Here is a 22,322-nt window from a genome sequence, read left to right on the forward strand (position 1 = left end):
AAGGTGACTTTTCACCCACATAAAAAAAAATATTTAAAAATAATTCTAGATCCAGTATGTACAAAACCAAAGACAGTCATTAAAAATAATTAAAACATCTAAGAAAGACCCACACGAAGAGGCAACGAAAAAAGTATTTTCGTTTGTTAGAAAGCATTTCCGTATTGTACTGAATATTTAAGTCTGGTATGAAACACCTAATAAAATTTTTTTGTTTTTTGTTTTGTTTAGCACACCTTTTTTCCGTACAGCCATTTTTGTTGTGTACAAAATATTTTCGTAAAACCTAAACCGGCTCTTTTGGTACGAGTCTCCCGGAGCCATACCATCGTCAGCAGCAGCAAACGTCACGGAATCAATAAGACGAGGAGGCGTCGATCACACGACGTCAAGTGACTCCCAAGGGGCCTTTTGTTCCGGCGTGACGCCTTAATTTCCTCCTCAGTCATTGATAGTTCAATGTTATTGGCCGGGTGTCACTTACACCGCCCTGGTTATCAGCAGCTTCCTCCTCCTCCTCTTCCTCCGGCCCTGCAAATTGAATATCCACTTCCAGACTATCGGGACGCCAAGTTATTTCACTTGCAGACACTTGCCTTCTGCGCAGTTATATGAGCTTCTTGATAATGTTGTAATAACCAACACTTGTGGAATCCAGTAGGGCGTACTCGCTGTTTTTGTCGTTGTAATGAAAGCATATCCACAAAAAAAAAAAAAAAAAAAAAAAAAAAAAAAAAATCAATAAACAGCTGTAACTATGTAAACGAAAGTCCACCTAGGAATAAGTAGCTATAGGAACGTGGTATTGAATCACAAGAAGAATAATGGAATGGCAGATAATGCAGCATATATACTAGTAGCAATTACAAGAATATATTCCACCCTAACTTTCCCTCATCAAGCCTCGGGTGCCAGCGTCCTCCCTGGGACGTAGTATTCGGCGTTGGTGCAGGTCTTGGCTGTTTTCGATATCACACGCAGCTCTTGAGAGAGAGAGAGAGAGAGAGAGAGAGAGAGAGAGAGAGAGAGAGAGGAGAGAGAGAGCCCTACAGTGACCTGCTGATCGTGGTTGGTTGTGATTTGCGACACCTAGACAATATCTCACGGACCGCTTGGATAAAAGTATTTAATAAATCTTTTAAAATATGGTCTGGGATTGATTACATTATCAAGAAAACATTACAAATAAAAAGATAAAGGATATAAAGTAAGAGGCTAAAAAGTAGGTGCCGCTTGGGACTTAAGGGACGCTGCCAGAGAGAATGAAGGCCTATAGGTTTGGTGGAGATAGTTAAAATTCCGAAGTGCTAGGAGGAATGAGGAATGACAGAAAGGGCTTGAAGATATCATGAGAGAGAGAGAGAGAGAGAGAGAGAGAGAGAGAGAGAGAGAGAGAGAGAGAGAGAGAGAGAGAATAATTTTTAGTACCTTACGATGCTATATTCTATCTTCCTTAGCTGCATTAGGAAGTCACTCAGCTTCGATACCTACTAATTGATCTGAAAGCTGGGCCCCGCTTAATCAAAGGGCACTTGAGGGAACTCACCAGAAATTAAGTCCTGCTGAGATCTGAAGCTTTTAACAATTATTGGTGTGGAGCCTGGTATGGTATTTTTCCCACAGACGAGGAAAAAAGAATTATGTTTTTCCATGTTACTTAGAGTAGTTATCATAGTTTTCGTCTCACTGAGAGGTCTCGGGGAAATTTCGCTTAGAGTGCACAATATAATTTCTTTACTGGTGAAATGACATTTTTTCTAAGATCATTTACTACAATAATCTAATTATTTCTGTTGCCAAAGGCATCACAAAATATGGGTGTCTGTTTACGGTTTTGACCCAAGGATTAATTGCTACTTGCTAAATCCTTTTATTGGCGATAAAAGAGGAATCCTGAACTACACAAGAGGGGAATCCTTCACAAACATGCATAGGCAAATAGATCTCTTATTCCCAGAAAATATGTACGACTGTTGAGACCCAAACCCCCAATTTTTGTGTTCAGTTCCTCAAGAGCTTTTTCTGGGAAATTAATTACAGCAAAACTGAAGGTGTAATGCGATATTACAATACTGTAGTATAGATTCCTAATTCTATCGACTCCCTGATCGGTGTCGAGGTCTACATAAAATTACTTTACTGAATGGTAAATAGGAATACAATGGACCTGCATGAATCTGTTTCGTCAATGATTCCAATCGAGTCTGATATGGAACTGAATTGATACTGTATTCATAAGTAAAGGTACGCTAATGTGAACAGGATACAATAACGGCAAAAAGTGTCCGCTATATCTGAGGTACATCTCGTAGGTTAAGGTAACATGGAATATTCAGAAAAATCCTATCTGAGGATTATGATGTAATAATGAAAATGAAAAATATAGACATACACAGATACCTCCTCTAAGTTATAAATAAAAATATATATACATACATATATACCTATTCCCAGTTACTATGTGGGTAGACGTGTGAAGGTAGCGAGGATAGACTTGTCAGAAACAATGCTAATGAATCGATGTGGCAGCAAAACACGAAGAGGCGAGCTTGTTTTAGAGTGCTATGACGCTAAACTTGGACTCACAAGTCAACGAATTTATCCTTTTAGGAAAGATTGACAAACAAATATTTCATTGACTGTGGACACAACGTCGAGTTTTTGGTATATTGCGCTTGAGATAATTTGACTGAAATTCTAGCAGCTCTTAGTACCAAAATGAGCAGCTGTTTCGTCAGACACCAGTTAATCAATACCAGAACCTTAACACACGATTTTACGAAGACCTGTACGATGACAAACGAATTACACTCTACGTGCCATACAAGGAGTAAACTTCGAGTCAAACAGATGGTAATAAAATGTCGCCAGATCGTAATAATAGAAAAAAAAATTCCCTAGTATTTTCTTGAAAAAGAAATAAACAAGATAAAACGTGATCGAGAGAAATTTTGGAATCGTAATTGAAAAATAAAATTTTGGCCAATGGCCAAGCGCTGGACCTATGAGGTAATTCACCACTAAAAATAATGTTGAAACAATTGTTACGGGAGGAAGGAAAGTAAGATGGAAGAAAAAGAATATGAACGAAGGTATAGTAAAAGGAAAGAAAAAGGTTGCAGTTACGGAACGAAGGGACGCTGAAAAAAACCTTCAGATGGGCCTACAGTTCACTGTGTGAGGTGCACTGACGGCACTGCCTCCTTATGGGAAAGAAAATTTTGGGACTAACTCTAAAGGTAGAACTCGACGTCTTGCTAGAAAGAAAACTGACAATGTCCCTCAGAAAGACGTTCTCAGGAAAAGTAATTTTTAAAAACGCTTCAAAATGAAATTGTGCTAATGAAATGTTTGTATACTAAAATTGATAAACATGCAACCTCTGGTCTTACATTAGATGGTGCAATGTTTTATTAATGACGTGATTCAACAAAATTTCCACTGAATATCAATGCTTTACTTAAGATGCGTATAATAGTAATAAACCTCTCTCAGTTCAGAATTATTTGGCCTCCTAAAGCCCTATGGCTACGAGGGTAAAAACTTACAATCGTGGATCAATACCTATTTACGATATATATAATGCAAAATCTATGAGACGATAATGACATTCTGTTGGCAGCAATGCGTTTATTAAACAAATAGCAACATTATATTAACGCTGGCAAAATAATATTCCAGCACCAAGTGATCTGCACTCAGTCACGTCTTCAGAGAGAGAGAGAGAGAGAGAGAGAGAAATTCTCTAGCCGGTGGTTCTATTCTTGCCAATCGATCAGAATAACTTCATTTTCTTTGAAAAGACGAAGAAAGCAAGAGTTCGGCCAAAACTGCACCGAAGTTTTTTCATAGGAGAAAATGTTAAGAGAGAAAATCATTGGTTCATTAGCTGGAATTTCCAGAATTCCGCAAGACTTCCGCGTAAAACCTCTTGATGGATCAATAATGACCGAATTCGTAATGAAATCCCAAGGGATCCAAACCGAGAGGAACAATAGAGACGAAAGAATTCCCACTAGAGCTTAAAACGAGCAAGTTAATACAATCCACGGCCCAATGAAGAGAGGATGGATAGTGCAGTTTCTAAATGGCTTTTAAAAACAAGAGCTCATCTTTGCGTAATTATTCTTCAATTGCCCATAAAATCTAGGAAGTTAAAATCTCAGTGCTGGTCAAATAGCATTTATCTTGAATGAGATTTCAAAACATCATCAATTACATTTGTGACTAAAACAGACAGCCTTAGTAAAGCTGCAGATAATATCCATCCATTTACGTTTCAATATCCTCAAGAGTTAAGAAATTTTTAAAGAACAGTTATTTTGGTATTTTTCCCCGTTCGTTTTCTTCTCTCTCCCAAACACACACACACACACACACACACACACATACACACATACACACACATATATATATATATATATATATATATATATATATATATATATATATATATATACACACACACGCACACAAACACACACATATATATAATATGTATGTTATATATTAGTATGTATGTATATATATACTATATATTTATATAAATGTATACATATATACACACCACACACACACACACACACACACACACATATATATATATGTATGTATGTATGTATGTATGTATATATATATATATATATATAAATGTATAATATATATATATAATAGTGTACTATATGAGTATAAGATGAAATTCGAAGAAGGGCAGGCTTACTAAAGATTACAGAGGTGACAAGAGAGTCACGATTGAGATGCTATGGGCATGTGTTGAGGATGGATGACGTGGAGGGAGTAAAGAGGGCTTGGGAGGAACCTGTTAGAGGAAGAAGATCGAGAGGGAGACAGAGAATTAGATGGCGAGATAAAGTGAGAGAAGATACGGAGAGAAGAGGATTGGTTAGAGGATGATGCCTTTGATAGAAGGCAGTGGGGAAGGCGCATCAGGCAACCGACCCCTTAATGCAGGGATAACGGTGATAAAGATGTATATATTAATACCGTTATTTTAAACAGTAAAATAAAAGAAGGTCTTGGCTCCACATTGTCTGGTGAAAATGTGACCAGTAAATTAATCTGAATATAAATTTACATATTCAATACTTAAAAATCATTTATGGATTTATTTTGCAAATCAGTGATTTCGTAGACGAATTTCAATATGAAAAATACGGGCAATGAAGATTATTGTTACGAAAAAACAGACGATTTCGATATCGTACAGCTCTGTCTACCTTCCTGACTCACGAAACACGTGCTCGATAGAGTCCACTTCACCACATTATAATATTCCGTAGGGGAATTAATGAGCGAAGATATTCATCGTATTACGCCTTTATATTTGTGCCCTTGAAAATAACCCCCCCTTAAGGTGCTTATTCTCAAGGGCATAACGTATTATAATTCTGTTCGTGTTAAAGGACCCTTTGTTATAATAAAGTCTACGCCATATGATAATCAGCATAGGCACTCCAATTACATAACAATGTGTGATGTACACGAAGAAGCCAACGAATGAACATAATATATATATATATATATATATATGTATGTATGTATGGGTGACCAAGCCCCTTGCTGTGTTCTCTAATGGCGTTATAACTAGGTCTATGAGTTCCAGTAAAGGTTAAAGGTAAATAAACAACAGGTTTCAAGACAGTTTTAGCGCCATTAGAGAACACACCGAAGAGGCTAGTCACCCTTTTTTGTTATGTATGCATGTATGTGTGCGACTTTATCACAATTTGACTGTATTGTTCAAATAATTAAGTAAATCGATACAATTCAATCGTGATATTTGTTTCGTTTTCTAAAGCTATGGATGACAGGAATAATATTTTCAGTAAACTCGACGAGAAATAAACACATTTCTACTCAACAAAAGATAAACGCATTTCATATATCGCTACACCACAAAACTCAACTTGATATTTAATCCTGTAATTCCCTTTAAACGACCCTTCAAATGTGTTATGTTTGATAAATGGTATCAAAAGTACAAATCCGCCATGTGATTATCAGTCATGCTACGCTAATCACGCAACTGCACTGAAACAAAATTCACACCAAAGTCTCCTCGCTTTCTTCCTATCAACAAATCACGATATCTCGGTATATGATCTTACAGTGTTGGTAATACTCACTTTCCCGTCTCGTTAATTTTGCCGAAATCATCGAGGCTGGTGATTCTGGTGATGTTATTGACCTCAAGGAGGACCTTGATGACGGAGGACTCATCCGTTTTCCAGACGTGGTAGTCTGCTTCCAGACGGCAGCCCTTGCCGCTACTCTCCAGCCACGGGGAAGTGATCAGCCTGGTGATGTTGGTCTGTGTGGAGCTCTTCGTCACACCCAGGTACAAGAAATGACCTGAAGGGAAGAAAATACAACACGTCAGCTTGGCACTCATCTATACTTCAAGCACTATAGCGCCCACATTACCAAAACTGAGCAAATTATACACTTGAAAGATATTGCAACATTGTCACCAAAATTATACATAAAATTGAATTGACTCGAGGTTAACAACATATCCAAACAAAGATAATAACTGATTATGCGTTGGTAAATGGAAGATGACGATACTCTATATTCATTACACAAGGAGCTCAACATGGAAAGCAAACTTTATATAAATACAGACTTTGTTGAGAGTAACCTGAAATACTGCAACACACTAAGTAAACACCTTTTTCATTTAAACATCTCGACCTTGTTGCAAAATGATATTTAATAAAGACAGCGATTTCCATGAAATTATTACTGTAAAACTAAGAGGATTAAAAATATCTGTTTTAATGACTTAACTCGACCGGTGGCAAAGTTTTGATTAACTTTTTGACCTCTGTGATTTTGACCTAACTCTGCATATCGGCTTCATTACTAAGTATGCAATAATTCTAAAGTTCTGTGGTTAAGCCAGCATTAAATTCCTGTTTAACCTTTGCATTCTACATATGACCTTGACCTCAACCTCAGCATATCGGCTTCATTAGTGGCTGTTTCGTTTTGCGTAAGAACTCTCCATCTACGTACTATAGCTTAAAAGTAAAGGCGAAGGTCAAATTCCTATTTGATCTTTGACCTATAAGTATGACTATGAAGTGACCACCTCACTCTGCACTTGATTTTTCTTAGTACAGCTTGCAAGCCGACTATGAAGTCCCCATCCCTTACAGTTCAAAACTTCCGGCCAGTGGTAAATTCCTTGAGGCTATTTAACTTCCAAGCATGACCTTGACACTTGGACCCACCATACAAACTGCTGACTTCCCATCACCCATGAATGATATACAATACGTCTGAACTCTTTATCTTCGAATATCTTGAATTACAGATGACCAAACAGGGAGAGAACTTATTTACGACATGGTACCGAACAGTAAGCAAGGGGGAATATACACCTTTCTTGATGTATCCACCATCATTACAACAATTTCTAAAATATGCAACTCTTATTCAGCATAAAAGGGTCATTCACCTTTGGTATTAAGAGCAAATGCTTTAGTAATACAGAAATTTCTATGATTATTAATGCAGTTTATAGATACAAATTTACACCCCAATGAACATATATTTCACCTATAAATTAACCAGTTACCGATCAGTTACGGCGCCATACTAAGAAAATGTTAGTTCCACCGACATTTGGACCAATCTGCCACAGGTGATCAACGGAGGATATTTGCACAGATGTTATTTTAACATTGTGGGCGTCCAGACTGGAGTTCATATAACTGGGTGTTGGTACATTTCCTCTATTCATATTCAGTGATTAAGAGGAATACCTCTCCAAACCCCGTCTCTCTCACACCCACATGTAACATTTAGACGCATATATAAAAATAACACACATTTATAAACAAGAAATTTAGCGTTTTCTTATTTAATCTCTCTCTCTCTCTCTCTCTCTCTCTCTCTCTCTCTCTCTCTCTCTCTCTCTCTCTGTAATGAAATAAGAAGGTTGTATTTAACAATTTTTTAAACGTAATAAAAATTTATTTGTGCAAGTATTTATGTTAATACATTTCTAACCTCTAAAATCATGTATGGTTCCACGTCTGTGAAAGGTAATGTATGAGTACGAAGAACTGGCATCGTAGGTGTATGTAAGAAGACATTGCTCACACACACAATATATATATATATATATATATATATATATATATATATATATATATATATATATATATATATATATATATATATATGTGTGTGTGTGTGTGTGTGTGTGTGTATGTATGTATGTGTATATTGTGTGTGTATTGTCTTCCTACAGCTTACACACAATAAATACCTACTACTGCATGTCGCGCTCGTTTCTTGTTCTCTCATTAACTACTGAAGATTTAAATAATTTTTTCTACAAATTCCATTCCAGTAATAAACAGCTTCATGAAACACTGTCTTGGCAAATTGTTTTTATAGGAATAATTCAATAAAATTCAATATGGCGACCAACCACTCGCTCAGTAGAAATTTTGCAATTGTAGTCCGTAGCTCACTCTAATAAGGCACCTGTCATCAAAACATGAAGGCGATTAGGTTAACCATTTCTGAGAAACGGACATTGAAACTACGTAATAAAAATCCAAGACAGCGACCCGAATCAGAGCTAATCCCGGATAGCAAGCAGATTCCCAATTCTGTCACAATTTCTGTGACATCTTAAAACAATAAGGCCTTTTATTGCATTGGTTTCTGAGATTTGCATTACCATGCCTTAGTGCAATCCCATTTCAGCCTCTAGGAATCATATGCCCCAACCCCCCCCCTCAAAAAAAAAAAAAAAAAAAAAAAAAAAAAAAAAAAAAACTGGCTTCGCGGTAGAAAAGAAAAAAATAAACACCATTCGACCAAATGAGATTTCAGCAATTTAAAATCCTAACCGAGTGAACAACGTCCGGCCAATCTGTTCCGTGGCTTGAGATGTTTACGTTTTCGGAACCTAGTCAAGATTATTGGCAGATCATAGGACGAATAAAAAAGCCAACATACAGTACATCCTAGTCTTACTGGTTCAAGTTGTCCACCTGAGTAATATGGAAACTTTTAGATCAAGAACTCTAAAGATACCCACAATAATGATAAACCTCTAGCACAAAATTCTAAATAGTAACCAAAGGCGCAACTTGAGGTAGCCTACCATTACCGCCATGCCAAATATTACGAGTCAGTTTTATGGAATTTTGTATCTGTCGAAAAAATGTGACCAATCTAAATTTTATGATGTAGAACATATTTAATCTTCATCAAAAACAGAAAAAAACGTCAAACACAACAGCTAAGATAAAAAGAAACTGACATTGGATGATTTCAAGGTTGACGTTCCTTCAATCTTTCACAGCATCAACAACAATAACGACGCTTCTTACGTAAGAATATATGTTAAGTAACTGGGAAACTACCTTCAGAACCATTCATCGCATGCCGTCCCCGAGCCTTGGTCCAATTAAAAGAACAATACGTTCAACGACTGTTGATAATTGCCAGTATCAGTACATTATCTCGAAGGTCATATTCTTCTTCTACGGTTCTGTTAAATAGCGTTTCATCCTCGTTTGATATATGTGATGATTTGTATCCGGTACACTATATGTTGTTATCGATAGAAGTAAAGACATAACTAGGACATTCATTAACGACGGCAAAAATGGACTCCAACAGTTGTTACTATCATTCATCTGTGTGTGTGAGAGAGAGAGAGAGAGAGAAGAGAGAGAGAGAGAGAGAGAGAGAGAGAGAGAGAGAGAGAGAGAGAGAATCGTTAAGTGGTTTATACTGCTACACGATTTGCCATTCATAGGTAGAAATAAATTATTTTATCAGTTAATTATTTAAATTTGTTGGGTCTAAGTAAGAATAACCGTCTAAAATTAAAAGAAACTGCACGAAAAGGAAGACAATGAATGTTGCTAAATTCCTTCAAACTCTCGAAATTCCGTCCATTTCAAACCTATTTTTCGCACATTTCAATTTTCAAAAAATGATAAGAAATAAATAAATAAAAGGTTAACCATACTGACAATCCGATGAAGGTAAAAAGTATCTGAGTGACAGTATGCAACATATGAAGAACAACAAATGTCTAATTTAAAGGGCTTGCAACATCAATCATATTTAAAATCCACTGACAGAGATCCTGCACTTCAACTTCATGTTGACGTCAACACTGACGTCAAGCAACACTATTTCGCAGTTTCCAAATAAATGTGTCTGTTTACCATCAGAACAGTTCAAGGCTACGAAAGTCTTCCTCGTCTATGCGCCAGTCAAGTGATTCACGTCAAGTTTTGCTATTATCATCTGAAGCGTTAAAAAGAACTTATCATGGCGATCCTTATCGATTAAATCACGTAAAAACAAAAGTTAATAACGTGCAATTTAATATCCATGGATATCTGGCCTTCATAAAAGTCCTGTAAGTCAGGTAAACGTTATAAATTTACCTGGCATGGTAACGTAACACTGCAATGATCCCGAATGCTTGAAATAACATTTTTAAGGTCTTGGATCGTGTCAATGGACTTATGCAGAATTTCTTATAGATGTCTAATCTAATAATGAGAAGTAATATATTAATGCAAGGAGCATTACAGAGTCCTTTTTTATTTAGATATCGAACACACGGCCCCCGCCCCCCAACCACACCAAAAAATAAATCCCGAGCAAATAGGAAAAGGAATAAAAAAAAAAAAGAATCTGATGTATGGCAATATATAAAACTGATCCCTAACAAAACAATATGAGTACTAAATACGAGTGATATGCACTCATTTAAATAATCAGTGTCAATCCCCTTCTACTCGTCTGCCCTCTAATTACTAGCTCCTAACAAATTTCTCCATTTTATGATCAACCTATCTGATATTACACCAGATAAAATAATTTTGTAACATTCCCATTCCGACCTCACTGACCCCGCTTCTGAAAGGGGAGAGGAATTTCCAAAGATCGTTTTCGTAATCTGCCCAGGAGACCTTTCACTTGATATACTAAATGACCATGCGTCTAAATGTATGCATTCTTTGCCTTAATGGCCACACCGCTTCCCTTTCGTACGACTTGGGACATAACTATATTATATAACTTGCGTTTACAATATTTCTATTTTCAAATGAACCAGTATCACATGTCCATTTCTACACCTTTACGCACACCATATATATTTCATGATGCGCTACCAGGCCCGTTCGGATCTCAGAAATTATGCGGACAGATGAGTTGCAGAAAGTGTACACTACGATAATATTACAAACATTCAAAGTAAACATGAAAATGAACATTTTAAAGGCTCATTTAATCGTTTAGTCCCGGAACGGAAGCCGATTCAAGGCAAGGCAAAAGCCCATCTACTCTGGAATGAGTGTATAAATCTAAATAAGGACATGGAAATGTTACATTACATAATACCTAGTTCAGAGGATAGATAAGGATATAAACATTTGATTAATAATACCACCCTTAAGACTGGTCATTTATCGGTCTCATTACCCTTCGCAAACTAACATTAAAGAACACAAGTTTATGCACCGGGCAGCCTATATTTAAACGTGTAGCGATTGGAAACAGCGATCCTGCAGAAATTAGTGAAACAGTCTGAAAGCTGACACTGAAGCAAGCTTTCGATCTCTAACACGAAGTTATGGGATTTGCAAAGGTGGAAAATATATCTTGAGAAAAACTGCTTTATGTCTTTTAGTGCAATTTCACCTTGCACTAAGCCTGAACAGTCTTAAAGAAAGAGAGAGAGAGAGAGAGAGAGAGAGAGAGAGAAGGGGGCGGGAGGACAGGCAGACGGTGGATCTCCCTAAATACGTATCTATGAATAATGGTCTATGTACCAAGTCTGGCTGAATTCCACTAATTGCCTAGAACTTACGATGACGAGGTAATTTTGACGAACACACTAATAAGGACGGCCAAACTCCCTTCATGAAGATCTATGGTCTCAGTTTGAACCAGGTGTTGATTGAAATCCTTTCAACTGTACAGAAGGACTATCAATGATACGATGATTATGGCGCAATTAAATGTCAGGCATAAATGGTTATTCCAAACCGTCAGTTAGAGTTTGTTTTGTCTTCGTTTGTATGGTGCTTTTACGTTGCATGGAACCAGTGGTTATTCAGCAAAGGGAACAACGGTTTTACGTGACTTCCGAACCACGTCGAGAGTGAACCAAAGAACTGATGATCCTTACATTCATCAGTTTGGTTCGCTGGAGTAATCTCGGTTCGTCTTTGCATCGAAAGACTGATTATGAGTACTGCTCATAATCATGACTCTTATATGATAAAAATTATACCCAACATGCAGTTTCCCTTGACACCCGTTTTCTCAAAACTATGGGTTTTGTATATCAAAATCTATATCCTCCGACATTTACGGCCAGATTTTGTTTCTTTTTTAATTTCAAAGTCAAAGTAAAGAGTGGTTGATAGAATGCAGTTATAGAAGTTCGTACGACTTTCCATTCTTTAGAAACATATTGTTTATTATAAAATTACTAAAATAACAACATTAGTTACATTAGGAGATAGATTGAAAAATATAAGAGAAATATACGCAAAAGAATAAATACGGAAAAAATCTTTACTGAGCGTCCCTATTTTTTTTATGCATTTCTCATGTGGTGAAAGTATGAAACAATTTCACTGACTGTATTACATGACTACTATTATGCTATTTGCGTATTCACCTTGTACATCTGCAGTGACAGCGCCTCCTTTCTGGAGTTGATATCATTCTCACGCTACTTATGGAAAGCAAAACGCAAACTATTATTTTTCTTCGTTTATGTGTACTTTGTAGCTCACGCATCCTTTCCTTTCAATTTTGCAACTAAAACTTCATATGCAGCAGCCTTTTTAATTATGGCTGTATGGAGAGGGCTCACCCCCGCCCCTTCCCAGGGCTGGTTGTGCCATATAACGTTCTATGAAATGAACTAGAGTCACAAGGCTTAGTCTTCCCATGAGGTCGACACAGTAAGACAGACGACGCGGCCGTTCACTGATTTGCCTCCAACCGACAATTTAACTGCAAGCCACCCGAGTGGGTTATCAGTTCAAATGATGTTACTTCTAATTTTTTTGAAATCAGGTCATGTGTCAACCGAACAGGCAGAAAGGAGACTCTTTTCACACACATCTATACTTGATGATCGACCTTGGCACCAAGTTTTACTGAAGTATTTTCCAATTTGCATGAGGAAATTAAATGAAAAAAAGCAAGCATGATAGACGTGTACAGTGACGGTCAGAAGGACGACTTGTTCTGGTGCAAATATTTGTACTAAGTTTGCTTCAGGTCACTTCAGTTGTTTATGAGGCGATGACGTGGCGAGTGTGACGGCGACGCTGACCGGCAGACAGACGTACGATCTCCCTTCAAACACACTTACTTAAACATGGTGGTCAACAGGTATCAAGACTGAATGAAATCCTTTCTGCAGGGTACGAGCAGATGTAATGACAATGTTCCTCCAAAGTAGATGTAATGACAATGAAATCCTTTCTACAAGGTACGAGCAGATGTAAAGACAATGTAATTCCAATGTAGATGTAATGACAATAAAATCCTTTTTACCGGGTACGAGCAGATGTAATGACAATGTAATTCCAATGTAGATTTAATTACAATAAAATCCTCTCTGGTTACGAATTGATGTAGTGACAATGTAAGCGAGAAAGACAACACTGACAGACAAGACAGAGAGATGGAAAACAGAAGTACAAATGGGGGTGAAGAAACTGTAGTCCCTCGACTTCTGATGGTAGTTTATTAATAAGTTCAACCAACAACTCATAATGCACAGTATGAATTTGCTTAGGAATATAATATAGCGTTCCTGTACAATAAAGTCAGTAAACCGAATGCGTTGCATATGAGTAAAAAACACATCATCGGAAAACAATCGGTATTGAACTTAGGCCTAAGGGACCCCATTCACTCTCAGACTTGTCCCCAGATATGTCGAAAGGGGAGGAGCGTCGGAAGAAATGACACGGCCATTGATAATTTACTTCTTGGCCGTGGTAGAGTGATGCGTGAGGTACTCTCTAACAGAGAACTGAAAGCTATGGTAATTTGGGCTATTATTTGCGTCAAACTGAAGATCTGCGCTAAGATTAGGAAGAGATGTGTGGACAAAAGACTGGTTACTTAAAAGAAAAGTTTTCTCATGCATCCCTCATAAGTGAACTCAAATGTCATCCAGGTGATTGGTATAATCATTTGAGGATGGGCGAGGATAAATTTAGGGAACTGCTGGTATTAATAACAATTTATATAAAGATATCAGACATCTGTATGAGGCAATCTATATGTGCCGATAGACTGACCACATTACTGATTTTAGCAACGGGGAGATCTTTTGAGGACCTAAAGTTCAATGTGGCGATAATATCTCCTCAGAGGATTAGGACTATCGGTGACCGGTAATAAAGTCACAGGAAAAAAAATCACATTAATTTATGGCGTCTGGTAATAAGGTCCCAGGGAAAAATTCACAATACTTCTTGGGGGTCATTATTTTTTATGATATTTACTGTTATTTTTTTATGTTTTTACGGTAATCCCCAACGGGGTTCACAATGAAAGATTAATGAGACTTTTTTTTCCTGTGACATTTTTATCTGGATTCGGAATATCATTTCGAAAAGCACTTCTAATGTTTATTTTCTTGGTGGCAGTGCCCCGTATAGCATCTGGGTATCTAACCTTTAGCTTGTTTATTAAAATGTCGTAAGCTATATTTTGCCAGTGTCTGTCTGAATAACATTTAGATTTCATATTCCATAAGCTTGTGATTAGTATAAAGCAATATCAACCCATACTTCTGCCAGAGTTAAAGAATTTCCTGAAGTCATGTGTCGCAAACGACACTGAGTGTTACCGAAATGATAAATACAGGTCTGCGTCGAAGTAACCTCCATTCACTCACGCAGGGATATGTATTTCAACCATAATACAACCGGGCCTCCCAGAGTCACAATAAATGAGTTATTTACCTTATTTTAAACAAGTCGCTACGATTTACGTATCTGCGCGACAGTCTGTACCGACTAAAAACGGCCACATTTACGCAACGACGTCCAACGCTCCACCCACTTTTCTACAAGTCTTAAGACCGGAGCCGAGCCTGAGCGTGAATGGGGTCCCTAATGGGGAGAGGGAGGGGGTGGGGGGGGGGAGGAGGGGGAAAAAACTTAAGTCATTACCATAGAAACCACGTCTTTCAGTAATAAGAAATGACTGAACAAACTTCTATTTACGCATATATGAAAATGATGCACTACCTTTTAAAAGACAACAAAAATTATTTATAGTTCGTTAAGGCTAACCTCGAAAAGCTGTCCAATTAGCTCCACTGTCGTCGCTATATCAAAGAACACGGTTCGTGAAATCGTTAATGTGTAAAATCATTTTGATTGGTAAAAACAACATAATTCCTCCTTAAGGAGAATATAACGACGCCACTGCAATATTGTACAAATTACAATAGTCAGTCTTACAAGATTTTCAAAATATATCACTAGTAAAATGTAAAATAGATGCATACCAACAAAGGACTATAGTATGATCATTCTCGTTCAATTTTTTAACAATGATTCGCAAGATCATCAATGCTCTACACTCCTCTTCTTACTACAGGACATTCATATCCTTTCGTTAAGCATTTAGGTAAGGTAACACCTGCCTTCACATTTACAATAGTCATTGTAGGCATCTTCCCTGCAGCTGACGCAGTCCTTTGCGTATAAACCAGGCTTTCAACTCTTAGAGAGGAAGACAGGCGTGGAACCTTACGATAAGAGTCCACAATGTCTAAATTCAAACTTAAAAGACAAACTTGAATAAACCGGATCTAGTGACGACAGCCATCAGAGTCACTTTAACCATTTAACCTTCCAAAAACAGATGGTTCTGCGCTGCCTTCGTTTCTTCCTTCTTCACTTCTTCCCTTTCTATTTGTAATGTAATCTAAAATTTAAAAATGAAAAATACTAAGATTTTTCACTTTTGTTTATTGACGTGGATTTTTTAAATTCTACCTTAATCCCTCAGAAAACAACACTGTTAACTAACATTTCAATTATGTGCTCAAAGTAAAAATCTTCGAGGATACAAATTACTTTGTCATAAGAGAACCACATAACGGTAACTTCTGAAGCAATTGGTGGATCAACTACAATCCCATACGATATCGAGGAAAAAAAAAAACTGCATTATCACCGCTCCAGGCTGTGTGCGAGAGAGCATGCGATTTAAACTCTCATATCGTGTGTATTTACTTATTAAAAGAAAAATGTCTAGAAGCGACCTCCTCTAAACAGCAAGATCAGAGTTTGGTCCCACGTGAGAAAACGTCGTTAAGATACTTGTTGAGTGTTGACTCGTTGGAGTCTAGTCCACAGTGGGGGTTGGGGAGGAGAGTCGCAGCCATGGTAGGGAAAAGCATGGGAATGTCATCCTTAACTAGAAGAAATGCTAAGGATCAAAAGATTAAATAGACACATATGTACAGTACATACACACATAGACTATATACATACATACATACATACATACATACATATATATATATATATATATTATATATATATATATATATATATATATATATAATACAATATATATATGCATATGCATACGCATACTGTATATACACACACGCACACACAAACATATATATATATCACTGAATACCTAAAAAACATTCTGCATCATATAAAGCGAAGAACTCATGCAAGGACAACTACTGGATCAGACTGTAATGTATTGTCATGTCCTGCGTAGGTTAACACTAAGAGATCTAAACTGCTAACATGACCTTTTCCCTTGCCTGCATTTCATCAGCGGTCAAGACGACAGCTTGTCAAAACCTTGGCAGCACTCAACCACTGACAACCTAACGCTGAAGAAGATGACTTTTAACTTTACAAAATTAAGCGAAGAATTGGCCGTCCACTTTTCTCTTCCACATTAAAGCCCCGTACACATGGTCGAACTTTGTCCGACAGACTTTGTTTGATGTGACGTCAGAAGCAGTGAAACTGCGGATAAGGTTCTGACTTTTCCCGCTTCTGACGTCACATCGAACAAAGTCTGTCGGGCAATGTTCGACCGTGTGGAAGGGCTAAAGGGACCTTGAAAACATGAATGTTGTGCGTCGCCTCTGTTATGGCCTTTCAGTGGTAATACCAATTTTCCCTCTTACGTAAGTCATCGAGATAGATATATACACCGCTTGGTAACTCCTTGTTAATAATATACGAAGGATTGGTGTCGTGCTCTACTGATAACTTGTTAATATTGGCGATTCAGTGATCTGTTTCCTTGAGTGAGGTAACGAGCTTCAACCATTCACCATTCGAGTGCTGACACATGTCCATCATCAATCGCACGGTCATTAATCAAAATGTTTCTCATCAAGGATATCCTTTGTTATGTCGTCGGTCTCTTACGGCCCCGTTAACAACTAGTCACGATGCCTCGAATTATAAGATGAATTCCATTAGTTCCTCATGACAGCAACTCCCAGTAACTCAAAATTCATCATCAACTGAATCCTTACAAAGAATAGACAATTAGATTCATTACGATTACTTTATAAGACGAATGTCTACTGTCTACTTTACAATGTTTTACCAATGGTCATTTGGCTACAGAAGAATCGAAATCATTTAAGAAAATGGCCACTATTATTCTCCATATTTATCTTGGTAATTTTATGTCACGACATGAACAATCTGGTCAGCTGTTTACGAAGAGTCCATGACGTATTAGGATATAAGTCCGCTTATTTGACAAGAAAAGAAACAACCGGCGGAATTGAACGAAATCTTACCAAATTCGTCTCCAAACTTATTACAGTAGTTTTAATATCCCGCATGTTGACAACAATACATATTTATGATCAGATTTCCTTCAAATGGACAGCCGCAGCGAATGATACTAAAAGTAGAACGCTATTCCACAGAGAAGACCCCTTTAAAGTGACCGATTAAGGATAATAAATAGTTTACTTTCGTTAATACTATAACTTTTAGTAATACCAGTCTATTACAAACCAACACCTGCTGACACAGCAATTACATTTATCTTGATCCTGTGCTATCTACAACAATTAAAATGTTATAGAAGTATGTCACTCAACAGCCAATCATCGTAGTCATCAGCGCAATACGCTTTCAAACTGAATGGGAAATCAATTATAATAAAAAAGTAACATGACACGTACACACACTCTCACATATACAAATAAATAAATAAATAAATACATACATACATACATACATACATACATACATACATACACACACCACACACACACACATATATATATATATATATTATATATATATATATATATATATATATATATATATATATATATATATATATTATTGAGAAAGACGAAGATACAAACATCTTCGAAGCATTACGAGGTCTGGCCTGAACACCACGATACAAGAAGCAACATTGTTGGGTAACAACAACAGGCACAAATCACCAAAACACCAACATAGCCTTGCTGTTTGGCAAAGGAAAATACAGCATTGTCCGTACCTTCATCCAGAGAGATGTTGAAAATTCTCCATCTGCTATCGTTTTTCTTTGTTCCTAGAACCCCATGCATTTAATGAATAAGTCTACTATATATCTCCCTTTCCCTGCTTCACAGCAAACAAATTTACAATGTTATCCTTCACGTCCAAGACAAATTTCTAGACATACCACAGAGGCCTGAGACGAGAGACGCCGCTCATCTCTATGGGCATCTGGTTGGGTCATACGCAGTTATGAAGCCATTGAGGTAGGTCTTGGTTCATTCGAAAATCCTCGACTGGAGGCAAATCCTTTGTTTCCTTCAAATTGATCACGCTCAGAAAGTCTACATCACCCAACGGATATCATCCAATTCTGGCCAAACTTCGCCTCACCTAACTCATGATGATCCCTCTGGGGGAGATCATGAATTTTCAATGGCTCGAGCGCTGTGATTTTCCAAATTATGCAAACCTGTCACACTATTCTTCTTCGATGGAGGACTACGATTTCACATTCTGAAATTGCTGATGTGCGTTATTGTTGCATTCAAATAATTTCAAACGTTAACCCGAAGGTATTCAATACCTTACCATTTTAATGTAGTTGCAATGAAAATAATTTTCAAATGCTTCATGAAAAAAAATTACACACACACACACTATATATATATATATATATATATATATATATATATATCTATATATATATAATGAATAATTATCACATCACCGTGATTCATATAAATCATTCGAGCTACAAATGTCCTTTAATATCTAATTCGCTCTACCTCGGAATTTATATATTTTCATATATGTACCGAAGGGGAATTTTTTAGTTGATAATAATTTCGTCCCCTCATGGGATCGAACCACCGTCCAGTGGACAGGAACGAAATCAGGAAAGGCCAGTGACGTTATCCAGTCGGCCAACAGAGAGGCTAATAAGTTTTATATCGATTCTGGCCTTACAAATTCACCGTCGACCTCGGTGTTTTCGTAATTAGAATCGATATGAAACCCCCTGTACCATGTTAGCCAATTAGAACGTTTTGACCCACGTAGCCTTGTAATGAATAATTATCACATCATCGTGGTTCATATAGATCATTCTAAATTCTTTAAGCGTCAAAAACTCCACGAAGAGGTTTTCGAAAAGAGAAAAGTTATTAACTAAATTTTAAAAAATACATTTAGCAAAATATTATTCTTCGGAAAAAGAATCATTCATACACAAACGTGTAATTAACTATAAAAACTAAATTTTACGTTACACCTCTCTCATTCAATCATTCACTCATATAATATATATATATATATATATATATATATATATATATATATATATATTATATATATATATATATAATATATATATGTGTGTGTGTGTGTGTGTGTGTGTGTGTGTGTGTGTGTGTGTGTGTGTGCATGACAGAAAGAGAGTATTTGATATGTGTGTATGTATATAATGAGGATGAATAAGGCAGCCAAGAAAGAAAAGTAAGTTATCTAATAAAGAGATAAAGATGATAAAGAGATAGGTGAGAAGGTTGGAGTATAATTCCTGGAGAGAGAGGTTCTGCAAAGAGGGAATGTGCTGAGGGAAAGGTTAACGATCAAATAAATCTCAGAATTAAAGGATCCAAATGGAGAGATGCTGACTCATGAGAATGTTGTCTACGGGGGATGGCGTTCCTACTTGCAAAAGTTGTTGAAGATATTAGATAAATGAAAAGACGATCTAATAATGTGGTAAGGCACAGGACAGGTGAAACAAGGAAGGTAGCAGAAGATTGGGAGGAAAATTGGCAATCACTTATGGAAGTGACGTGGTGATGTTAAATACACTTGGAAGAGAAAGGTAAGATATGAAGCTGTAGGAGAGAAATGTTGCGTAGTATATGCCATATAAGAAAACTTTAGAGGTGAGATAGTGCACATGAAGTAATTATAGAAAGGCTAGGGTAGGTGAAAGAAAGGTTCAATCATGCGAAAAGATGGAAGGCAGGAAGTTAATAAAAAAAAAAAAAAAAAAAAAAAAAATAAAAAAAAAAAAAAAGTGTACAATTGGGCACTGTCAGGTAGAAAAGGAGATAAAAGACCTATAAAGTGATGGATACATGCCGTGAAAGATGTACAGAAAAGAAGGATCTCTATATAACAGAAACGAGAGTGTAAGACAGGTGAGTGTGTAAAGTGAGGTTCAATCAGTAGCTAGTTTTCAGTGCAGGTGTATGAAGACGTTAAAAATGTCAAAGTTTTTTTGTACACAGGCCTCGTCTGCTGTTCTCAAGCTAATGTAACTATGTGGTGAAACCACAATCTTCGTTTTTCTTTAGGCTACCTCTCCCAAACCGCACCCCCCCCCCAACCCAACCCTTTTTGGTGAAACCTGCTTTTATACAATTACAATACACACTAACACCTCACACGCGAACATATATATATGTATAATATACATACATGCAAATATATATATATATATATATATATATATATATATATATATATAGTATATTATATATCACCTCCACATACATTTGTCTACATATACGTGTGTTCAAACTAATAGAAGCACAAGCAGCCTAACCATCTTTTGAATACTTTCATAAACAGAAATGTGATCTGTACTGAAATAACGAACTTCTTAAAAAAAACATTCCATTGTAACTATTTAAGAAAGGTATGATAATGCAAAAACATATAAACCCGATATGATCAAAATTTCCCAATACATCGTCGAAAACCATATTATTATTGTTTGTATGGCCATCCGCTTAGAGAGCAAAGGAACTAAATACCGAAAAAGCTATATATTTACATTTTTACATGACTTTGTGATTAACAACGGAAGGGACGTTTTGGAGACGTAACAATAGTACACATACTGAAATATATGAAATAACCTATTTTTCATGCCTCATTTTCCTTATTACCTGTCCCCACCTGCTCCCTCCCCCTCCTCGTCGGCCCTGGCCCCTTAAAAATAACCAGCGCCGGGACTGTCATAATCAAGGCTTTCGAGCATATGGCGAGACAACTACGAACTATATAAGAAAAAAAGGCCTTGACAGATGTTTGTTTCTTTGTGTTCAGTGTACAAGTTTAGGCCATCTTTTTTTCTTACTTAGAAACCTACGTCAATTATTATAACACAATCTCGAATTTTTCAAAAGCGTCGTTAGAAAACAACCAAGAAATTCTTTGGGTACAGCGGTCGTGTGCAAAACTCTATGACGAATTACAACTTCCCTCACATAATGAGGGTATACTGATGATTAGAGAATACGTACAAAACTATAATAGCCAATGTCTGGACTGTGGAAGAGCAGCCTCCCCGAGGATGTCGTGCAGTTGGAACTTCAGAAGTTCAAGCGAAAATGCAAGGCATTATTACCCTAATATTATTTTCCTTGCATTTCAATAATTTTTTATCTATTTATCTATCTATTTTCGTTTTTTTAATATATGGGCTATCTTCTTTCTGTAATTCCCTTTACTTCCTTTTCCTTCTTCCTATTGAACACCGTATTCTTTGGAAAATTGAATTTCAAGTCAACGGCAACTGTGGGCTCGTTCCATATGAATAGGTTTCATCTGCTGAATAATAATAAAATAATAATAATAATAATAATAATAATAATAATAATAATAATAATCTCTACTATATTCTGCAAGCAGCAGATATGAAAACGAACACTTCAAATTATCACGAAGACAATACAAACGCTACAAAATCTCACTCTTAATATTTGTTTATATAAA

At 36.7% G+C, this 22,322-nt stretch overlaps 1 protein-coding gene across 1 annotated transcript in view; it reads right to left on the bottom strand.

The window, feature by feature from the left end:
• The window catches only part of LOC135221802 (tyrosine-protein kinase receptor-like), a 1,041,187-nt gene that overhangs the window by 392,308 nt on the left and 626,557 nt on the right, over positions 1–22,322 (bottom strand). Inside the window, exon 4 of the mRNA XM_064259659.1 lies at positions 6,147–6,372. Coding sequence (XP_064115729.1) covers positions 6,147–6,372 — 226 coding nt within the window. The remainder of the gene's footprint in view (positions 1–6,146; positions 6,373–22,322) is intronic.

The sequence above is a fragment of the Macrobrachium nipponense genome, chromosome 3, assembly GCF_015104395.2.
Source record: "Macrobrachium nipponense isolate FS-2020 chromosome 3, ASM1510439v2, whole genome shotgun sequence".
In the NCBI taxonomy this organism is placed as follows: domain Eukaryota; kingdom Metazoa; phylum Arthropoda; class Malacostraca; order Decapoda; family Palaemonidae; genus Macrobrachium; species Macrobrachium nipponense.